General features: G+C 41.4%; 1 protein-coding gene across 10 annotated transcripts in view; it reads left to right on the forward strand.

Moving 5' to 3' along the window:
• The window catches only part of LMO7 (LIM domain 7), a 198168-nt gene that overhangs the window by 99724 nt on the left and 74535 nt on the right, over positions 1-23909 (forward strand). For 9 of the 10 annotated variants that reach the window (XM_073663991.1, XM_073664004.1, XM_073664012.1 and 6 more), the window contains exon 5: positions 9228-9334. In XM_073663991.1, coding sequence (XP_073520092.1) covers positions 9228-9334 — 107 coding nt within the window. Of the gene's footprint in view, positions 1-8938; positions 9071-9227; positions 9335-23909 lie in introns of those variants that run through there. The other variant, XM_073664037.1, reaches the window with a different exon arrangement.

A 23909-nucleotide genomic window follows, 5' to 3' on the forward strand; every position in this document is an offset into this window, starting at 1 on the left:
TGGTGACCACAGACCATTTCTCTGTCTTCATCCATTTTGGCTGTTTTGATCACTTTTGCATTTTGTTATTGCTCTCACCCCTAGAGGTACAGTAGCATGAGGTGGTGTCTACAACCCACAGAAGTTGCTCGGGTACTGCAGCTCATCCAGGATGGCACATCAATGAGAACTATGGCAAGAAGGGTAGTTGTGTCTGTTGGCACAGTGTCCAGAGCATGGAGCAGATACTGTACCAGGAGAAAGGTCAGTACACCAGGAGATGTGAAGTGGACTTTAGGAGGGCAACAACCCAGCATCAGGACCGCTACATTCTCCTTTGTGCAAGGATGAACAGGAGGAGCAGTGCCACAGCCCTGCAAAATGATCTCCAGCAGGCCACTAACATCCATGTCTGTTCAAACTGTCAAAAACAGACTCCATGAGGGTAGTATGAGGGCCCGACGTCCTCAAGTGGATGTTGAGCTTACAGCCCAACACCATGCAGTGTGATTGGCATTTGCCAGAGAACACCATGATTGGCATACTCGACGTTGGCGCCCTGTGCTCTTCACGGATGAGAGCAGGTTCACACTGAGCAAATGTGACAGACGTGACAGAGTCTGGAGATGCCATGGAGAACGTTCTGCTGCCTGTAACATCCCCCAGCATGATCCGTTTGGCAGTGGGTCAGTAATGGTGTGGGGAGGCATTTCTTTGGAGGGCCGCACAGCCCTCCATGTGCTAGCCAGAAGTATCCTGACTGCTGTTAGGTACTGGGATGAGATCCTCAAACCCATTGTGAGACCATATGCAGGTGCAGTGGTCCCTGGTTTCCTTCTGATGCATGACAACGCTAGGCCTCATGTGGCTGAAGTGTCAGCAGTTCCTGCAAGATGAAGGCATTGATGCTCTAGACTGGCCTGCCCATTCCCCAGACCTGAATCCAATTGAGAACATTTGGGACATGAGGTCTTATTCCATCCACCAACGCCATGTTGCACAACAGACTGTTCAGGACTTGACTAATGCTTTAATCCAGGTCTGGGAGGAGATCCCTCAGGAGAACATTCACCTCCTCATCAGGAGCATGCCCAGGCGTTGTAAGGAGGTCATATAGGCACATGGAGGCCACACACACTACTAAGTATCAATCATTTCCTTGTCTTGAGGCATTTTCACTGAAGTTATATCAGCCTGTAATTTGATTTTACACTTTGATTTTGAGTAGAATTCCAAATTCAGACCTCCAAGGGATATTAATTTTGATTTACTTTGATCATTTTATTTTTTATTGTTCTTAATGCATTCCACTATGTAATGAATAAAGATTTGCAACTGGAATATTTCATTCAGTGATATCTAAGATGTGGTGTTTGTGTTCCCTTTATTTATTTTTTTTAACAGTGTACATCTTACCACCTTCTTGCTTTCTATCTATCCCAACCCTTCGCCGACCCTATGAAGCCAGAGCTTTCAATCAGAAGAGAGGCGTGGAGATTGAGGGGAAGGTGTATTTAAATAATTGACCCCGCCATGAAGCAGCAAGTGGCTGGTCTTTGTTTGAACAGTCATTCTGTGCTGACAGTCTGTTTAAGGGGGTATCTGTCACCAGGTATTTGCTACCTCAACTGAGAGCAGGATAATGTAGGGAAAGAGGCCCTGATTCCAATTATAAATCACTGTTTACTGGGTGCAGCAGTTGTGACACAATCAGACTTTTTAGATGTAGCACAACTTGGATAGCTGAACTCTCCCACACCAGCCTCTCTATATACATTGACTGTGAGCTTCTTATTAGAGGAGGGGGTGGTCAGCCTAGCAGTGATGGTCTCCAGGTGATAAAACCCTCATTGTAAGTAAACACACAGCACAATAAGTGACACATCCTTGAAATCTGTTTCAGCCCCTATCTCCTGCTGGCCTCGGAATTAAAAATTAAAAACCGATTTGACTGGTTCCCTTAAATACTTGTAAGAAAGCAAGACTGGAAAGATTTAATCTTCAGTGCTTATCAAATGTGCTACCTAAGGTGATCTAGGTTTATGTTGGTGGAACTATGGGAGATCCAGATATTGCACATCTGTCCACTGGTTTAATTTGCGCAAACTTGAACTTCTCTACCAATTTGATCAATAATAATTATATTAGGAAACTGTACCTGAACTTTTCATAATTTGAGTTGTACTGTATAACTTGCTTTTTCCTTTATTTCAAGAAGAATATTTTCTTAGACATTAATTTAGTTCTACACCTTTTTTTCTATTCTAAACTTATCTAGGTATGTGGAATGTTCTTCTGTCCTCCTGATTTACTGCTCTAGTCAATCCCGTGCCTTGGTTCAACACATGCATTGCACAAAAAACCTTTCTTAACTTGTCATTGAAAGTGACATTTGCTGTGAAAGAGTATTCGGAAAATGTGAAAGCTTCTGAGCTATTAAAGTGGTGGTTAGCCAGTTACATAGTGACCTCTGATCTCCCCACATACTTAAATGTGTTAGATTATACCCTACTGCTATTTTTTTTTTATTGTCTTCACATTTCTGTGCAGGGATATACATTATGGTATGCTTAGAACCCAAGACAAAAACAACCCAAAGTGTAGTATACCATTGTATGGAGCGATTCCGCTAGATGGGCACTCACCCGAGAGTATGCGTAATATATACTTACCAGCTGGTCTTGGCTCAGAAACTGGCTATTCCTCTGTGTATGCGCTGGGAAGATTCATTTTAGACTGACAACCTCTTTTAGGTAGAGTTGTTTACAGGAGCATACAGTGCATATGACTCGCCCAGGGGGATATGGGGGAAACTCTGTACCCGGGCCTTGACCTTCTGTGGGATGTCACGGCAGTCGGCTCCCGGGCCCGTACCCTGGGGTCACTCTTTTTAAAAGGGGGTTTGTTAACAGTTTTTGTCTCGTGACGCCACCTGTGGTTCCCGGTATGAATACCGGCGCTGCTGCAGACCTCTGGAGGTGATGGGATGGCAGCTGGGATGTTTTCTGCTCCCCACAGGCGGAGCGGGCCCCCGGGGCAGTGTAGTTGCAGATGGTGATGCTGGGCGTTGTAGTGCAGGCGCGGTAGCGTGATGGAAATAACTGACAGAGACAGTGGAGTGCAGTCATCCGAGTTTACTCACAGTTCTTTTTTAGGTTCCTCGGGTACACTGTTCAGGTGTCGGACTCCCGCTTCGCACTGCGTTTGCCAGGCAGGGGTTCAGCACTCCTTCAGGTAGATTAGAAGCACTTAACGGGACCCCCTATCTTATGTTCCTTCCTTGACCGACTTCACGCGCTGGGTCTTCTCCCTCCTGCCCTGCGCTCCCCCCACACAGTCCCGATCGGGTGCTCTGAAGTCCCTTCTGGGCAACCTGGAGTTCCCGGACCTACTTGATGCCCTTCACGGCGACTAGGGTGAGGCTGTGGCAACTGCACCATGGAAGTGCAGAAGCCTCCGGTTTTTCCAGCCGAGACCTGGAGTAACACGGCTGGTCCAGGGACCGGTTCCCTTCCTGCGGCCTGATCCCTCTGACTCTCGGCAGATTCGGGCGTACGGGTGCCGTCCTGCACTCACCGTACCCCCTGGGATCCCTTCTGTTCCCGGAGCATTCCTCCCTTGCTCCCACTCCTCTCCTGTGCCTCTCTCACTAGGCCCACAATAGAGCAGAGCTCCTGAAGAGACTCTGCTCCCCTCCTCTCCTTGCTACTCACTGGCTGAACTGCACTGAACTCACTCACAAAGATGGCTTCCCTTTTTATATCTATTCTCTATGTGCTCCCATGTTCTACGTCCTCCACCCACACCCACTACTTGTTCCCCCTCTCTTTGGTTCCCCCCACTCCAGCCAGGTACAGGGCAGCAGAAGAAGTTCATAACGCCCTTCCAGCCGACCTGGAGTAGTGTAGTGTTGAGTGCAGGTGTTGGGGTCCCGGGGCAGTACTTTCTCCTTACCTGAGAGGAGGAGATGCCAGTACCTCTGTGGTGACTGAACCCTCAGGGGCACCACACATAGAACAGCTTGATGTGTCACACATTTGTGGTGGATGCAGCTGAGAAGAGCTGTGTTAAAAGCCTTAGCCATTTGACACATTAATCAGTCTGCTGGCATCCAGCACAGCTCATTCACTAATTCAGAGAGTTGAGGCTAGTCTGAAGCACACAGGAAAGGGAGAGAGGGGTCTGCAGCATTGAGGACACGCAGGGTGCTACTGGGAAAGATAGTATCAACATTGTAAGAATAGGACCGCCCATTCAGCTACAGTAGTTATAAGATGTCTACACACCCCTGTTGAAATACCTTAATTTTTTTTTTTTTTCTTACATGGGAAAAAAAATACTAAGAAGAATAATTTCCGAAATAAAACTAGCAAAGCTATAAAAAAAAAGTTTCAGAAGTATTAACACCCTCTTATAATTGTAAATATGGTTGTGTTCAGAATTAGCCAATTACTTTTAAGCTCATGTTAAATAGTAGTCAGTACACAGCTGCCACCATTTTAAAGTGATTCTGATTAACCTCATATAAAGTTTAGCTGTTCTAGTAGGATTTTTCCTGACTTTCCTTAATTGCCTTTTACCTCAAAAGACATGGTCTGAAAACAGATTACAACACAGCAAAGGATCTCATTGTTGATGGTTATCAGTAATGAGAAGGGTATACATTTTTTTCCCCCAAGGATTTAGATATATGAAATACTGAAGACTGTCATCAAGAAGTGGGTTAAATTTGGCTCAAAAGTGACATTACCTAAGACTGGTCATCCCTCATAAATTGATGAGAAGACGAGAAGAAAATTAGTTTGTGAGGTTGTCGAGGCTTACAACAACGTTAAAGAAGCTTTAGAAATTTCTTGTAAATACCATTTGTGTACTCCATGTGACAACAATCTCCAGTATTCTACGTATGTCTGGCCTGTAGGGTAGGTTGGCAAAACGGAAGTCTTTTCTTACAAAGAAATACATCCAACCTGGCTGTTTTGCCAAAACCTACATCAAATCTGCCAAAACCATGTGAAGAAAAGGGTTATAGCCTGATGAGACAAAGGTTGGACTGTTTAAACATAATTTCCAAAAAGTATGTTTGACACAAAGCCATAATGCAAAAAACACCATGATGCATGGTGGATGCAGCATTATGACTTGAGCCTATTTGTGGGCAGCTGGAATTGGTGCTTTATTCAAGATGGAGGGAATCATGAACCACTCCAAATATCAGTCAGTTTTGCATCCAACCTTCAGGATTTTGCTGAAAAGCTGAAGATGAAAAAGAATGTCGCCTTTCAGAACAACAACGACCCGAAGCGTGCCTCCAAATCAACAAAAGAAGGTCTTTGCCAGACGATCAGTTTTGGAATGGCCCAGCCAGAGCCCAGACTAGAATCTAATAGAAAATCTGTGGGTTGACCTGAAGAGGGCTGTACACAGGAGATACCCTCGCAATCTGACAGATTTGGAGCGCTACTGCAAGGAAGAGTCGGCAAAGATTTGCCAATTCTAGATGTGTCCTACTGATAGACTCCTACCCAAAAAGACTGAATGCTGTCATAAATTCAAAGGATACATCAAGAATGTGTTAGTTTAAAGATGTGCTTAATTATGCAACCATATTAATTTAGTTCTTTATTTTTCTTTTTCCACCCAAAAAAGATTTCAGTTTTTTCAATTAAATTTAAGATTACGGGTGACATTAAAGGTGGGAAAAAAAAGTTCTAAATGATGTCTTGTGATTTTTTTTTTTTTTTTTTGTGTGACAAAAACCTGATATTTTTTAGTGTAGACTTTTTATATCCACTGTATGTGAATATGAAAGCTCATAGAGCCAGATGGAAATGTGAAAAAACGAAGATATAAGAAAGAATTTTTATTAGACTAAGCTCAACAAAAAGATTAACTATATCCTTTTGGTTATTAAAATTATGGGGCCCATACTCTGGAACTATGTGTTGTGAAATAGGGTATGTGCACATACATCTGATACAGTGTCGATTTTGCAAAAAATCTCATGCCCACATTGCTGAGAAACTTCTCAAAAAACATTGGACTGAGCTGTGGCATGTCCATTTCTACAGCACATTTCAGCTTGAATTTTACTCTATGCAATGAAGTCCACAAAGGTTCCTGTGGGAATATATCCCATAAAGACTAAAAGAAAACATACAGATTCGACACTTGTTACAAGTGAGATGTGGATACTTAGAATCCCCCATTTGACCTGTTGGTTTGCTACACTGCCAGTTTAGGTAAGAGGTATCAGTGTGATTTTGGTTCACTGGATTACCTAGACTGCTGGTCAGTTTGTGTAAGGCCAGATGAAGTGGCCAGATTGCAGCCCTCAGCCTGCAGTGGCTTTTAGCCTTTGCAATTTTGTAATTGTTTAATGCATTTTCACTTGGCGGTTTGCCTGCAAAAAAATTGTTGCACTTTAAAAAACACACAGACTTTTCAACCGGATGCAGAGTTTTGCTGGATAAAGTTGTTTGATGGCTAAATCAAGTGATTTTTTTTAGCCAGTTAATGTAAAACAGCAGTATTTACTGGCCACTGCAGTTTTCCACCAATTGGTGGCCTCTTCCTTTGGCCTTATGCTTTGTAGATGTAAACGGAATGTTCCCATTCTCAAACCCTTTGAACTGTGTATACCTGCAGGGCTTTTGTTCATGACTTTCAGCATGTTAGCCTGCTTCAGACTTTGCACTGAAGTAACTGTGTCATAGCTACAAAATGTGAACTGAGCATCCTGGGAAATACAGCTAGGTTGTTTTGCCAATTAAAATGCCTTCCCTTGCCAGATAAAAATCTTGACAAAAATTGAAAAAAAAAAATAAAACCTGTCCTATTAGCAATCTCTTTTAGAATGCATGTAAAAAAGGCTGTAATTGTGCGACACATAGCTGTGCCATTACCACATTAATAACAGCGAAGTAAAACCGCAAAGAACATATGTACTTGTGATTACGAGTGTCTCGCCATTATTGCTTAGTATAAATGTATGCTTCGCTAGTCCCATCCAAGGTATTATTAAGTAATGACATGTCCTGGGCAAAGGTTGGTGCTCACAGTTGTGATCAAAAGAAAATATTCTGCTGCTCAGAGATGTAAGCCAGGAGAATCGTCCAAGCTTGCCACTGTTTAGGAAATTAGTCTGCTGTGCTTTTCTATACAGTATAAGTATATAGAGTAGGTTCTGGGTATGAATGCCAACTGTTGGGCTCGAAAACAATGCTTACAACATAGAATGCAAATCTCTTCCATTGTCCTCCCTACAGAATTTACCTGGAAACGTGTTTACTGTCTTGATGTCATATGTAACAGAACAGTGGGTTACTTTCATTCCTACCTGCAAGTTTATATTGCCAAGCAGGCTTTTTGGACCTTTGTCTATTAAACTCGTATGCCAGATCCCGGCAAGCTTCCTTGCATAGGCAAAGCAGCATGACGAATGATTACATTAAACATCCTGTAAAGCAAATGGACTGGGAGTGACCATGTTTTACCTCCATGCAGTATTCATATTATTTGCCTATGAGTTAGAATAGGTGTCAGCACTTTGTATTTGTCATCTGTGAAAAGATCTGTGTATGGAGTCTTGCTCCTGCAGTATCTTACAGTTGTTCATCTCTGCACATGTATGCCAATATTGACGGACTGCTGCTTCATTGCTCTATTTTGATTGTTTTATGGATCGACTCCATTGTTGGGTTGACTTTTTTGTTGTTGTTAGGGTCGCAGCTTGCCATATCAAATATTTGTCTACAGATTACTTGGTAACCATTGCATCACTCCAATTTATTCTGTGGTGCTACATACATCAATCCCTGTGCCCAGCGAGACCGTCTAATTTTGTTATCTGGAATATGCCCACATTAATGGTTTCACTTTTCAGGTCCATAATGGGATAGGACTTGATATTGCACTAATCTTAGGCCACAAAGCAGCATCACAATTTAAGGAATCACATGCACACACACCAGAAAATATCTGCATTGTAAATTAACCAGCACTGCAGACTTGAAGTTGCCAACATGTCAACTTATTCTGCAGGTGTCCATTATTTTTGCAACCTGCATTACAACAGGGAATGTGCCCTTAACCAAAACTCCAAAACTGCATGTTTCTTGTGAAATTTTCTACATAAAAAAAAAATCACCTCTTGTGTACCAGTCTGTAGGGCACATCCATGCCAACAGAGATAATGTATATTTTTAAGCTGATATATGCACAGATAATCCGCAGTGGATTACAGTACCAGCTTCATGTATGAGACCTGAGCAAAAATTTAAAGGTAAAAATAAAAACTAGAGCAGCAACATCAGGATTGATTTTCAATTCAAACTTGATTTCGACGTCTATAACAACTGGATGCAGAACTGCGCAGGGCAAAATTTTAAACCTCGATATTGAAAGGATTCACCTAGACACACTTCACTGCTTTTAGTTTCCATAAGAAAAGTTCTGCCATTTCTCACTGACATTCTGCTGCTGAGGACCACCTTGCTGTGTGACGTTGCGTGCGTCTTTCCCTGTCCCAGGGATCCCCTTTAGGATTTTTCATATTATGAGACCTGTCCTTGCCGTTCAGCTGTTGCATCTTGTTGAGCTTTTTATAGGACTGGCTTCACTTAGCAGAAGCAAGTAGCCTGGAACAGGTGCAGCCGAATGAGTAATAGACCACTCCTGAATTCTTTTCTCTTTATTTCTTCATGTATTTTTTTATCTTTACTGTACTGGATCATAGCTGTGACATTTTTACCTTCTGTCTGCGTATATTCACATTCTGTCAAGATCTTGTTAGGCGGCCAAACCTAGATTCCAGGTGCAATGTCCCAGCCACTGTGTGCTCTATAGAAACAGCATGTCCCTCCTCTTTTTCCTCACCCTCCTATGCCTGTGCTGGCAGTAGTTTCTGGGTGGGTCAATGTCATTAGCTGCAGTTATTTTTAAAGTCCTAAGAGGTGAGGTTTGCAGTGCAAAGACAGAAAGAGGGCGTTTGTTTGTAGACCTGACATCAAAGTGTACTTTTCTGATTACTGACTGCAGCAGGTTGTCTTTGCAGCGTCACTTGGCCACACAGATTAGAGACAACCTCCTGGTATTCATGAAATATTATTCCAATACATCTTCCAGGCTCGCTGCATGTTCTCTATCTCTGCTGTTTCTTGTGGACTTTGGAGTTTTGGACTTTGATAAGCAGTTTTGATTTGTGACTGCTCAGCTAAGCAATCATTTTTTTCCACTTGCCGTTTCAGGATAATATTAATGTTTTCTTGCGGGCGTGCGAGAGACTAGGACTGAAAGAAGCTCAACTTTTTCACCCTGGGGATCTTCAGGACTTATCCAATCGTGTCACTGTCAAGTAAGTTACATAAACTATAATGATCACATTGCCTTTTCTGTAAGTGACAGGGTACTGACTGATTCCTAATTTGTCAGAGGGAGCTATAAATTGACAAGAGCAGAATAAACACACTTTACTAATGTGGTCTCTAATTGATTGTTTACTTATGTTGTAAACTAGTCTGACCTGTAAGCCGCTCAATTCTTCCTTGGAAGAATAGTGGAGATACTTTCTGCAGAGGTTTTAATGTAATAGAACTTGGGTTGCAACTCTTTACCTGTCTGTATGTATTTGCATGGGACTGAGTTGTAGAGCAAAAGATGATGATTTATGCCCTGCCAATTGGAGACAGTATGAATATTCGTGCCATATTCTTAGGACCCAAAACAAGCTGGGGGCCTAAGTGTGAAACTTTTTTTTATTTTTACTGATGAATGTGATCACATGTATGTTGAAGTCTCGATGCCTCCACCACAAACGCCTTCATATTTTCCATAAAAAAAAGGCAAGCTATTTTTTTCAACGTAAAATGATGGAAAGGAAGTACCCGATTATAGTCAATGATGCCTGGTCCTACACTGCAGTCAGTTGCATTGCTAAGCTCCTATGGTGGAGCAAAACTACAGAATAAACCAGTACATATCATGAACAGGGAGTACGGATTTATTCCCACTGGACCTTTTTCGCTGTGCAGTGCTATTTACAGTAAAAATTGGCATGCTGCAGATTTTCAAATCCGCACAACTGTTCAGTTTACCCTGCAGATTTAGTCGTGAATGACATTGCTATTACTATACAGCAAATTTTCTGCATGCAAATCCACCAAGGAAAATCCTTTGTGTTCTCCCCTTGGGAACGTACCCTCATGGCGTGTAAATATAGCAACCTGAGAAGTCTTCTGGACATGTGGAAAGTTCATGACAAAGGTGAGGAGATTTTGCTGAGGCTCTATTTAATCAACACATCTGTAACGTGTGTGCATATACGATCATACTAAATCCTCTATGAACTAGTAGGTCAAGTCTCTTCTTTTTTCTCTCCATTTGACAAGCTATTGTTTTTACTTTGTGTATTTTTTTTTACTTTCTAACAAAGTAGAATAAAATTTGTGCATTGGTCACATAGGATCCCTGAGCTTTATGTTAGAAGGGCAAATATTGCATGTACTTCTATTATTCTGCCATGTTAGAAAAGGCATAAAACAGTGAAACAGTGTTTCATGCTGTGATTGTGTATGTTCCACTGGGCTAGAAATAGAAAGTTTCTGCCTTACCTGCTTTTATTCTAGCCTATAATTATAATTCTCATGAGAACTGCATGTTTTGGCAAGTTACATAAGACTTCACATTAGTAACTGTGAATGTGCCATGTGCTAATAAGGCTGCTCAAAAACAGCTCACTGGTAAAATCACAGCATGCACTGAGTTTTCTTTACACTTACCAATAATCCTAAATACCCTTTTCCCCTCCCTTTTAGGTTACATTCACACATGCAGTAGAAACGTCTGTTGGTGTTTATTTTTTGACAGCACACAGACTGAGTTTGGGATCCACATAAACATCTGTTTTAAAAGCTGATCCAGGTGTTTGGCCCGTGAGCATGTCCGATTCTCATCCGTTTTGCAGAGCAGACTCTGCCATTATAGTCTAAGGGGATTCGTATAGAACTGATGACATGCTGCCTGCATACTCTGTACTTAGAATCATAGAATCATAGAATGGTAGAGTTGGAGGGGACCTCCTGGGTCATCTGGTCCAACCCCCTGCTCAAAGCAGGATTCACTAAATCATCCCAGACAGAGATCTGTCCAGCCTCTGTTTGAAGACGTCCATTGAAGGAGAACTCGCACCACCTCTCGTGGCAGCCTGTTCCACTCATTGATCACCCTGTCAAAAAGTTTTTTCTAATATCTAATCTGTGTCTCCTCCCATTCAGTTTCATCCCATTGCTTCTAGTCTTTCCTTGTGCAAATAAGAACAAGGAACTTCTAAGTTCCTTGTGAGTTTCATCTGTTATCACTGATCCAATAATTGTCAATGAATAAAATAAGTTGACAGACTATTACAGTTTAAAAAAAAAAAAAAAAAGTTGGGAAAAAATGGAGGTGAAACGATAGCTACACGGATGAAAAATGGTCCTTTTCTCACAGATGTTAAAATTCACATGGATGTGTGCATGTAGGTTCCCCAAAAGCTTCCTTAATAGCTATGCACATGAGTTTGCATTTACTTTATCACAACTCTTGCCATAACCTGGTCCAAGCAAGTCTTCCATGAATTTCGAAGGCAAGGTTGCAAATTGCCTCTTCAGAGAGGAAGAGCACTTGAACTCTAGTGCCACCTACTGGAAGTAGCAGTCCTAAAAGTCAATGTCGACCCTTTTAATTGGACTTTCCACTACTAGGACAACCACTTCTCAATCCTGAGTGTTTGGCCTCGATAAAATAAAAATACTTATACGCACCACCTCTGGTGCCGGTGCTGTTCCAGTGGTGTCAGCACTTGCTCTCCCGGGGCTCATGTGATGTTGTCACATGAGCCCTGTGCCAATCAGTGCTGGTGTCACTGACGCTTCCTTCAGACATATACGTAATTAACAGGAAGTGAGAGCTGCGGCTGGCCGCTCACCTCCTGTTAATTACTTATGTATGAATGGTGGGGTCTGTGATGCCAGCGCTGATCTGGCGCAGGGCTCATGAGTTGGCATAACCTCATGTGAGCCCCAGAAACGAGAGTCCTGGCACCACTGGAATGGCGCCAGCACTGGAGGAGAGAATAACAGTTTTTATTTTATCGGGACCAAACATGAGGAATGAGAAGGGGTTGTTCAAGAAGTGGACAACTCCTTTAGTGAGCCTTGCCATATGACTTGAGATAAAAACTATACCAGAATCCCTATTTGCAGACATAGTGAAAAGTCCTACTTAAACTTCTAGGTAATCCTCGTTCTGGTAACAGTGATAACACTAGCCTAGTATTGTACTTGGGGATATGGTTCTGTTGGAATGACAACTTATTTGAAGCAATATATTAAAAGTTCCTCAGCCTCATACAATATCTTAGTACAGAATTGCTTATTATTAATATAGCATCACCATCCATATTTCCAAGCATTGTACAAGTGTCTTATTTCCATGTCAAATCCTTTCCACCTTGGGGCTTGAAATATTTCCCTATTCCTAAACTAGGCACACACGCATGAACACACACACACCCTATGACCAACTAAATAGGAAGCCAAATAATGTTTTTGAGTGTAGGAGGAAACCACAGAGCCTGAGTAAAGCCCACAGACACGGGGATCGCATACAGACTCCCCATGACGCATAGCGATGGCATCCTATCAAGTATGATCAAGACGAAAAACTGGTTCCATTAAAATGAATTGCAACTGGACAGTATGGAAATGTGTGCATGTCGCCATTACTATAGGAAGCAGACATTTTAAGTCACAGCCTAGCAAGTGGTGTAAGCTGATCCTACGTGTTATGTCATCAGCAAGAACACAATGGCCTCTTCTAATCAAAGCCTTCTATTAAGGCTATAATTTCCTCTAGACTAGCTGCATGGAATACAATTTCTCTTCCAATGATAGGATGTATGATAAATTACATTGTGGTACTCTGTTGGCCAGACAAATTTATGTAAATACTTTTATGCACAAAAAGACAAAGTATCCTAGGAGTGATACTTTCATTTGCTATCCAGAAAAAATGAATTTGCAAGCTTTTGCAGCAAAGTCTCAATCAGGCAAGTTTTTTTCTTGTTAGCCAGTAAAGGTATCACACCTAGAATGCTTCTTAATTTTATGCCACAAAAAAAAAAGATATTTACCTAGCTCATCCCAGGTTATAAGCAATTAGATATTTGTATGTGTCTCCAGTAATTACAGATTGCTGGCTTCAGAAATTTTCACTTTTCCACCAATCCAGGTGATTGTTGCGCCATTTTCTAGTGGAACTAGTGCAATTTAAAATTAGTAGCGGCCTTAGGCCAGTTTCACAGAGTGATTTTTCTGGTCAATGTGTTACGTCGGTATTTGTAAGGCTATGGTCTCACCAGCGTATTTGCTCTCATCTAACAGAATCCGGTCGATTATATAAATCACACTCTGATCAGCGTTTGATCATAGTGTGCTCCAATTCTCATGGATGATGAGAAGATTGAGACAAAAATGTCTCTATCTTTGCCATTGTCTGTCCATGGAAACCGGACTGCACTTGGATGTCATCAGAGTGCTGTCCGATGTTTTCAAAGCACTCATTGACTTGCATGGCTGAGTGCGATCTGAATATCAGATCAAACATGGGCATACTGCTATACATTTTTTTTTTTATTTCCCTGGATCGGCTCTGTCCGAGCGGAAAAAAAAAAAAAAAAAAAAGACGTGCACTTTCCCATAGCATAACATGTTTTGTCAGCTCGCACTTGGACCGATAATACGGTCATGTACACGAGCCCTTAGTGTAATAGTGGCCCAAAGCATAGACAAGAAGGCTCACTGTACTGATTTGTGATGAAACTTGCATACCGGTGCTTTGGCCAAACCACTGCACTGTACATTGCCTAATGAGAAGATCTTTTATGCAATTGAATGGTAGTTAGTAGTGGCAAGTTACAAACTTAATAAATGACACTAAAAAGGCTGCCACTATTCTGGCGTTGCCTACAATTGTAATGTGAACCTCCATTTGACCTGTACAACATGCAGCACCCAGGCTCAGTCTTCAGATTTGCTATTTTATGTGCTTCTGCAACCAAGACAAGACATATTTAATATTATACATTGGATTACAAATAAAGGCGAAATGACTTGTCATTTTATTTGTATGAGCTTTGTACTTTCCAGTAAACCTGCCTTATAGTATGCCTGTCCTACACCTGCTTTACAGTAAGCAAACAGATTATCATTCACATGCAGTTTTCACTACCTCATGTCGATAGTTTTTTTGGCATGCATGGAAGGCTCCATTCACATTTGGGTCAGAGGCTGCAATGCAGATTTAACTAAATCCAGCAAAGTATTACAACACGCTGCACAATTTTGTCAAGTCAGATGACAGATACCATGACAGAAACTGGTGGACCCCAGTATAGTTAATGGTGTCCGTGGAACGCTATTGGTGTCTGACATGTCCGGTGCTTCCAATCATTTTGTTGGTTTGTTTCGATCACTGAATAGAGCAATAGAATAAAAAAAAAAAAAAAAGTGAACAGAGCCGAATAAATGCAACCAAATCATTACTTATTATGAAGAAAATCTTATACTTTCGTAGGATTGTATGTGCTAAAATTCACGATCTCCATTCAATTCTGTGTGTTGATATTGGAGTAAGATTTTTTCTTTCCACTTTAATAATTTAGATAAACCCTCATAATGGTAATTGCTTTATTCCCAGTAATCCTTCTGAAAGAGGCTATTGAGCTGAAGAAAAGCACGTAAAGTTTCAGTCTGCTTGAGAAATAACTTTGCCAAGTTTCCTAGTAGTAATCCTGTCAGTGAGTGATCTAGTACACTGTACATATACTGTCAGCAAGGGAGGGTTGTGTGGCTCTCAATGGTTTGGGCTATTTATTGTAGAAGAGTCATTTAAAGATTGCACAAACTTAGCGCTCTAGATTTACAGAATCATGACATGTTCTCTATGTCTCCGTGGTCACAAATAACAGCAGAGCTGGATAAGTATAGATTAGACAGGAGATACTTTTAGACATGACTCCAAAGGATTGTTTCAGTCCAGATGCGTGTGTCTGTCAGAAAGCTAGCCGCTTACCTTCCGCTGTATGCAGGCCTGTCCACATGCTTGCTTTTTATGGTTTAATCAATCAACCATCAATCAGTTTGTACAGAAAGTATTAAAGGGAATTTGTCACATTGTTTATGGTACTGTGAAGGGTGGCCTATAGTATTGACAGACATGCTGATTCTAGCCCCGGGGCACTGTATCTGCTGCAGCACGAGGATGCGCTCGATCTATTGCATGTACTGTTGACTCCACAATTTTCATAAGCTACGTCCTAACCTTCCTCTCTCGCCTTTGATTGACACTTAATACCAATGCACAATATTAGGAAGACAGCTGTAAATGAGTAGCTGAAGGGTGAGGATAACCCGCAGCTATGAATATCCAGGGCTATGCAATGACTAAATATATTTTTGCATACCCAGATCTCACAGACTGCTGAAAAGCAAAGATTTTTGGTTATGACATGGTATATCCCCCCTCCCCTGAACTGTTGGGTAGATTTGCTGTTCCTGGCAGGAAAGCTTGTTGACCAGATACATTTTGTAATTTATTCTAGGCTAGTCTGTAGAATTTCGGCCATTGTATTAATCAAGACCAAATACTGGTGAAAGTTTGGTGTGCTTAAAAAAAAGGTTGGCTACTACTTTTTTTTTTTATTGATGACCTATCTTTTGGATAGGCTTTCAGTATAAAATCGGTGGGGATTGGTCTCAATCCGAGAATTTCTGTCCGGTGCCAGTAACAGCTGGGAGTGCCCTATGGATTGGGCAATAAATTAATCAAATTTAAAATATAGTAGTGGCTGCCAACCCCTTCAGGGCCTGGTTTCCATACTTATGGGCCATCCATATCAGTTGTTAGTGTCTCAACTGATGTGACACCAGCACCAGTTGTCACTCTGATTTTAATTCACTTTTTCTGCTGCAAAACTAAAAAACTGAAGATGTACTGTTCTTTTCTGGCACCTAAAGGGTTCGGTGCAACAACTGATGCATTGGATGAATGTGAACCATCGCAAACTTTGGCATCTCTTCTTGCATCAGTTTCCCTCCAGCGGTTCATTGTGACACCGGAAGAAAAGGCTGATGGCTCAATTAGAAGGAAAGAGGCCTTCTACCTTTTACCTGCTAAATTAACACAAGTTGTCAAGATGGCACCAATACTGTATAGTGTACCATATTTGACATCTACTTGCATGAGCTAGGCAAGTCATGCTGATGTGGTGATTTAACATTTTACAAGTTTTCCTCCCACCCCGATATAATAATTTAGATTTCTAATGAATTGTTCTTGAGTCCTTTCAGTGGAAACCTGCATTTTTCTTTTTCTAGCCTTCCACCATTGCTTGTAAAGTTTTCCCTACTCTCTGTGAATGTTCACATATGTACAGAGCTGTGGGAACTCTACACTTTTTGCAACTCCTGGCTCTTGTTTTCTTGAATAATATGTTGAGTTGGTTGTTTGGCCCTCGGTGTAAACTGATACCAGTAGCACTTGTGTGAGAATATGAGGGAAAGGTATGTGAGCTGCGAGATCTGAATGTGCTGAGACTGTGTACCTTGGATTATGCCTGGCTCATGCTCAGATTAATAGGGTCAGATAGCTTGGAACTGATCACTTGGAACAATAAATGGTGAGATAATGTATGGCTTTAATATCTTTTACTGTATGCATGCTGTATAATTACTTAAGATTCAGTGAGTTTTATGGCATTTTAGTCAACTTTGCTACATAGAAATCTATTTTAGATCGTGGACAGCAGAAAACACATTTCATGTGCAAACTAATGGGGGACTATAACAAAATTGCAATATTTACTTAGCTTGTATATTTTGTGAATGTGGACAAATGCATATTTAAATATACATGCAAAATTGGCAATGACATTGAAACTTCACCCACCCTCAAAAAAACCCCAAAACACGAAACTGTCCAGCTTATTCTAACCCCTCACGTCTATGTACACCTCATTTTTTACAGTCTAGAGGGCAGCTAGGACGTGACAGGTTCCCTTTAAGTGTCTTGTATGGTGAAAGGCCTGACCTGGGCATTCTGTTGTGTCATTGTTTCTTGGGCATGTCATACCAGATCAACAAACATCAGATACTGAGTAATGGAACCTTAGAGAAATTCCTGCCTTTTCTTTTCTATTTTATTTAACGCTAAAAAATATTGGAAAAAAATGAAACATTGCGCTTTACTACTAAATTTTATCAAAGACATTTGGTATTTTACTATCTACATCTGTATAATTAGTCATCCTTAAGTTGGCCATGTACGTTTTGGCTATTGTCAGCCAAAGATGGCTAGCCGTCTAATGTGGATAGGGTTCTCCCATCCATTCTCCAATGGCAGATATAGGTAGAGAGAAAGATTAGATGGTTGGACTTTAAGATTCTCGATCCTTTTCTTCTCAGGGGAGATACACCAGTGGCAGCAGCTTTGCTGCAGACCACTTCCAGATCCAGCGCTAAATTTGGAGAAATCTGCTGAGAATCTAATGTTTCGCCCCATACAGAACACGTGGAGATGCTGACAGCTAATATGAGTGGCCAGACTTTGTGAATTGTTTGCCATGTTATCATTACATGTTTAGACAGTTTTTTTTTTTTTGCTTTTTTAGTTGGCATAGATTTGTTCTCTAGATCAGTAACACATTGCTCTACATACATGTTTAGGATCATACACCGCGCAGTACACTTACTGCTCATTTATTATTGCAGTGCCATCATTTACTAACAGATCTAAAAGAACATGAAATAAAAATGGGAACCATTGTGGTTGCGTTTTCCCAACTATGAGAGGTCTAGTTGCCTTGTAGATTTCTTGTGAGTGGTGGTTATGGAAGCTGTACGGGCCAGACCCCAGAGGGAAAGCTAAACTGTGATCATCCAAGAACAAGATGCCACACACATTCCATGCTTTATCAGCACAGTTATAAATACCTACTTATATGACAAGTGTCCTTCTCTTATGATGTGACCCATGTACTTTGCGTAGGAGCTCATCGCTCTGTTTGTTTTATGTGTCATAAACATTTCATGTAGAATGTAATAGTCCATTTATCATTTTGTACCGTGGCTAAAGGTTGCACACAACTTCCCTTCATAACATAATGTTAGTGATAATATGAAATATAAGCAATAGGGGTTATGTGGTTCCTCAACACCTGCCCATAGCAGTGCACTTGGTGACAAAACTGCCTCTTTCAGTATCGGTTGGGTTACAGATAATCTGCATTCCTGCTACTGGAAGCCACGCATCACATTGGTATTTTTTTGTTAAAGTGGCACTCCTATTTATTTCCAGTTCTTGCATTGCTCTTGTGGGCGGTGGATTGGTTTACAGTTACACAACACAGTAACCCTGTCATTACTGGAAACGTACAATATGCACATCTTCTCCATTACTATATATAGTGACACCACATTTTGTGATCCCATCGACACATGTCCTATGTATTAATAGCAGCGTCCTAGTCTTTGTATAACTTTTTTACAAGCTGTTACATTGGTTTATAGAAAACAGTGATTAGTTACTCTGTAGTTTTTGTTACGTGTACGGTACATAGAAATCCAAGAAACCAGTTGGGTGTAAGCCATGTTTTCTGCTGTAATCATGTATAAGTCACATGATATATTATTGTTAAAACTATTATCAGGAAACCACTGGGGAAAACAATGCCATGTCTGACATACTTAAGATACAACATGAGACACCATTGTTAAGGTTCACATAAGGTTGGAAAAGTCCACATTCCTGTGTTTACACCGATATGTTACCAGTGAGCCTTGGGTTGAAATTCCTTAGGTCATCGGGTGGTAAGAACCTGCTACGCTATCTTTAGTGTTCCTATGCTGCACATGAAGATGAGACCACAACACTTTTACAGTCTCATAAGTTTTAAAGCTATAACATACCTCTGTGGGGGGAAAAGCAAAAACATACTAAGGCTTTCAGATTACCATAATATGACCCCGGTTTTCCCTGGGTTTCTAGTTAACCAAACTTGGATCCCAATAGAATCGTATGATGACCTAAGTTCGGCTCAGTAAAATGAGGTAATGCAACCCAAATGGTCATCTGAAACCAGAGTAAATCCGCTTTTTATAGTGCCTTACGTGACACCTAGGAACTGTGTACTTTACACATGAGTCCCTATCAAATCTAGAAAGAGTAGATGAATAATATACTGCACTTGATAAAGTTTGTTATACTGTAAATTTCAAAGTCTTTTATTGATCAGTTTATTACTTTGCGTTGGAACCTTAAACCTGGATATAAAGTGGATCTGTCGTCAAATTCTCAAATTCAATCTGCATACATTGTTAAATAGAATTGATGAGGCTTCTGATGTTACATTGTAAATCCATGTCAGAATGGCTGTGTAATACTTTTTGAAAGTTTAAGCTCATTCTCCGCCCACCTCGCTTGATTAACAGCTTCGAAGTGTCCCATCTCCATCCTGCTGCTGCTTAGATCTCATGCTACTCACTACAAGCTACAGCTGTTGGGTTGGTCAGGCTCAGTGGGCAGAGGCGCATGAGGTTTCTCAAAAAAAGAAAGTCACAAAATGTAGTATTTTTTTTTTCTAAAACACTATTCCAGCCTTTTTTATTTCACCTTGGAGTGGTATTTCTAGTCCATGTTACCTGCCCCTAGTTATAGATTTACCAGCCGCCGTCTCGTGCTCTCCTCGGTGCCGTTCCGTCTTCTTGTGATCGCAGCTTCTGACTGCCCAGAAGTCAGAGGTATTGGTCACAAACTCTCAATGTAAAGCCCCCGTCACACTAAGCGAGATCGCTAGCGAGATCGCTGCTGAGTCACAAGTTTTGTGACGCAACAGCGACCTCAGTAGCAATCTCTTTACGTTTGACACTTAGCAGCGACCAGACCCCTGCTGTGAGATCGCTGGTCATGTCGGAATGGTCTGGACATTTCTTTGATCGTTGAGGCCCCGCTGGGTAGCATGCATCGGTGTGTTTGACACCTTACCAACGACCTTGTTAACGACTCAGACACAGAAACACATAGGCGTGCATCATTATACAGATCGTTACGGGTTGCCGCATCGTTGGGAAGATCTGACTGTTTGACATCTCACCAGCGACCACATAGCGACGCAGCAACGATCCCTGACACGTCGTATCGTTATCGGGATCACTGTAGCGTCGCTTAGTGTGATGGGGCCTTAAGTCTGAGAGCCTCGTTCTGGCTCTCATAAACTTCCATTGAGAAGTGACCTTTGACTCGCCCAACAAACACTTGGCAGGTCACAACAAACATTAGAGGACGACTGAAGGGGTGCTGAGAACAGAAGATGGCAGCTGTTAAGTAAATTACTACGGGAAGAGAACATGCATTAGTGATACCACTCCATCGATGAAATAAAAAAACAATAAAATGCTGGTGTTGCTTTAAATTCACATCTGCATTGGAAGCTCTCTCAGGCATAGATAGAATACTTAATTTTTTGCCACTGGGTCCCATGATGAAAATACAATGGGACCCAATCATAGTTTGTATATTTTCCTGTATGCAGCGAGGGGCTTTTATTATATGTACAAAAGTACAGCAATGACTATTGTAGATGTGTACAGAGCCTTATCTATGACTCTCATAGCCTATAATAATAATTTTAATTTCTATAGCGCCAACATATTCTGCAGCACTTTACATTTTAGAGGGGACTTGTCCAGGCAATAAAAGACATTACAGAATAACCATAATCACGTAAATCAACAGATACCAGGAGAAGTGTGGGCCCTGCTTACAATTTATGAGGAAATAGGGGAGACCTGAAAGGTGGATGGTAACAATTGCTTGTATTGTATGGTCAACTATCAATGTAATAAATAGGGTAATCACATAATGCTAAATGAACCAGTCACCAACCAGTATGTGAACAAGTACACACACAGAAGTCTATTAAGTACATGGCGGTGTGTGAACAGATGATACGAGGGTCCTGATTTGGAAGGAAATTTTATATGGGAAAAAAAAGGGGATGGTTAGATAAGTGAGGTGAGGCAATAGGCCAGGCTAAAGAAATGTGTTTTAGGGCACGCTTAAAATTGTGGGTATTTGGGATTAATCGAAGAGTCCTGGGTAGTGCGTTCCAAAGAATTGGCGCAGCATGTGAGAATTTTTGGAGACTGGAGTGAGAGGTTCAGATTATTGAGGATGTTAATCTTAGGTCATTAGCAGAATGGAGGGCACGGGTAGGGTGGTAGACTGAGACGAGAGAGGAGATGTAGGGCGGTGCTGAAGCATGGAGCACTTTGTGGGTGAGGGTGATGAGTTTATATTGAACTCTGTAGTGGATGGGTAACCAGTGCAATGACTGGCACAGGGTGGAGGCATGGGTATAGCCGTTGGCGAGGAATATGATCCTGCCTGCTGCATTTAGGACAGATTGGAGATGGGAGAGTTTAGTAAGAGGGAGACCGATTTAGTAGCGAGTTGCAGTAGTCCAGATGAGAATGAATCAGAGCAACAGTAAGAGTTTTTGCTGAGTCAAAGGTAAGAAAAGGTCAAATTCTAGAAATGTTTTTGAGGTGTAGATGACGTGAGCAGGTGAGTAATTGGATGTGGGGAGAGAAGGAAAGATCTGAATCAAGTATGACCTCAAGACAGAGGGCAGGTTGCTGGGGAGTAATGGTGGCGCAACACCCGGAGATGGCAATATTGGTCATAGGTAGGTTAGAGGAGGGAGGAAACAAAAGAAGTTCAGTTTTTGACGGGTTCAGTTTCAGATAGAGGGAGGACATAATGTTAGAGACGGCGGAAAGACAATCACTGGTGTTTTGTAATAATTCATGGGTGAGGTCAGGAGACGATGTATATAATTGGGTGTCATCAGCATAGAGCTGGTACTAAAAACCAAATCTACTGATTGTTTGTCCAATAGAGGTGGCGTATAAGGAGAAGAGGAGGGGGCCTAGGACTGATTCTTGAGGAACCCCGACATTAAGAGGAAAAGGGGAGAAAGATTAGCCAGCAAAAGATACAGTGAAGGAGCTGTCAGATAGGTTGGAGGAGTACCAAGAGAGAACAGTGTCCTTGAACCCGATAGAGAGGAGCATCGGGAGGAGCTTGTGATCCACAGTGTTGAATGCTGCAGAGTGAACCAGGAGAATCAGCTGTGAGTAATGACCATTAGATTTAGCTGTCAGTAGATCATTAGAGACTTTAGTGAGGGCAGTTTCAGTGGAGTGTAAAGAGCAGAAACCAGATTGTAGAGGGTCAAGAAGAGCGTTATCTGAGAGATAGCGGATTAGACTGGAGTGGACCAAGCGTTCCAGGAGTTTAGAGATGAAGGGAAGATTATACATAGGTCTGTAGTTAGCAGCACAGTTTTGGTCGAGGGATGTAGCCTACAGTGAATGTTTACGAGGTACATTCTGTCAAGTCATATGGTGATAGTTAAAGGAAGCCTGTCATGTTGTACATGCAATCTGATCTGTGGACAACATGGTATAGAGAAGGAGAGGCGGAGCAGAACTATATTTTAGGATTGTTGGGAAAGATTCAGGCGACAAATCAGATATAATTTTCAGCATGACCGTTTCCCTTTAATTCTTGCCCTGTGTGCAGAGCTTCTGGCCTGGTCAAACATAGAACATTTTGATGGTTTGTGTGTTGAGCTTGGAATATTGGCTGCTGGTTTTGATATTGCTTGTAAAACATGTAGCTTTATGAAGCTGAGCATTCTGCTTTATTCAGCGTACTATAGATTATGCAGATGATTTGTAAAACGTAAATGTTAAAACATAATGCCTCGTAATGTAGCGTATATTACATGGGAGCATGCACACATTAAGTGAGGAACGATCAGTGAACATCTAGTTTCCAACCATGACAATCCTTAAATTGTTTTGTCACACCCAAGACAACACCTGAAATGATGTGAATCATGAGCAAATTACAGGCTTACTCTGGATTGCCAATATACTGTCCCACTAATCACAAGTGATATAAACAATATATGGGAAAATGAACGTATTTGACTGTGAAGAGTCTGGAAAATCCTATTGTACCTTACCAACTTGTCTGAACCAGTACACAGTGTCGAAAACAAATGTGCCCTTCCCTGTGTGTGTATGTGTGTACAGATACTGTAGAGATATAGATAGTTTGATTTCCATGAAAAATGCATGCAATATAAAGACCAGTTATGCCGTAACAGTTTACCTTTAAGATCATTTGCTAAATTATGTTTTAGTCCTATTTCTTTCTGCTTTATTTCATGAGTTAAATTTTCTTGACTTCCTAAGCAGTACTTGTGTACATTAAGGCTGTTGCACACGCTGCGTTTTTGCTGCGGTTTTTCAGTGCAGATTTGTCACAAAACGTGAAGGGTTTCCTGATGCCAGCAAAGTGAGTAAGATTCCTGATGTCTCATGCACACTTTGCTTATTTGTGACTTGCAGATTTGGTGCAGATTTAAATCTGCAAAATGTCAGTTCTTTCAGTGTTTTTCAGCAGATTTCACGCATACTAATCAGTAAGGAAAAATCTGCAGCAAAAACACACGTTTTTGCCGCTGCTTTTTTATGCCAATAGCTGCTGAAATGGTGCAGAAATTTCCCTAAGGCTATGTTCACACTAGGCATTTTTTCAGCTTTTTTTTTGCAGCAAAACCTGATCTCTTGGCAGGAAAAAGCTGGGTCACAAACGCAGGAGAAGGTGAATTGTTCATGAATAGCTTTTCTAAGACATTGGCAGTGCATTCAGTTTGTAGGGCACTATTTATTTTAACACTGTGGTCAGCCATTGAGTTGCTGAGAGATTGTTCAATTTCACACCTCCATGGGTATTGTTCAATCTTACACCTAGCTCAGCCA

This window comes from Phyllobates terribilis, unplaced genomic scaffold, assembly GCF_046119375.1.
Source record: "Phyllobates terribilis strain yellow unplaced genomic scaffold, ASM4611937v1 Scaffold_2__4_contigs__length_985480577, whole genome shotgun sequence".
NCBI classification, from domain to species: domain Eukaryota; kingdom Metazoa; phylum Chordata; class Amphibia; order Anura; family Dendrobatidae; genus Phyllobates; species Phyllobates terribilis.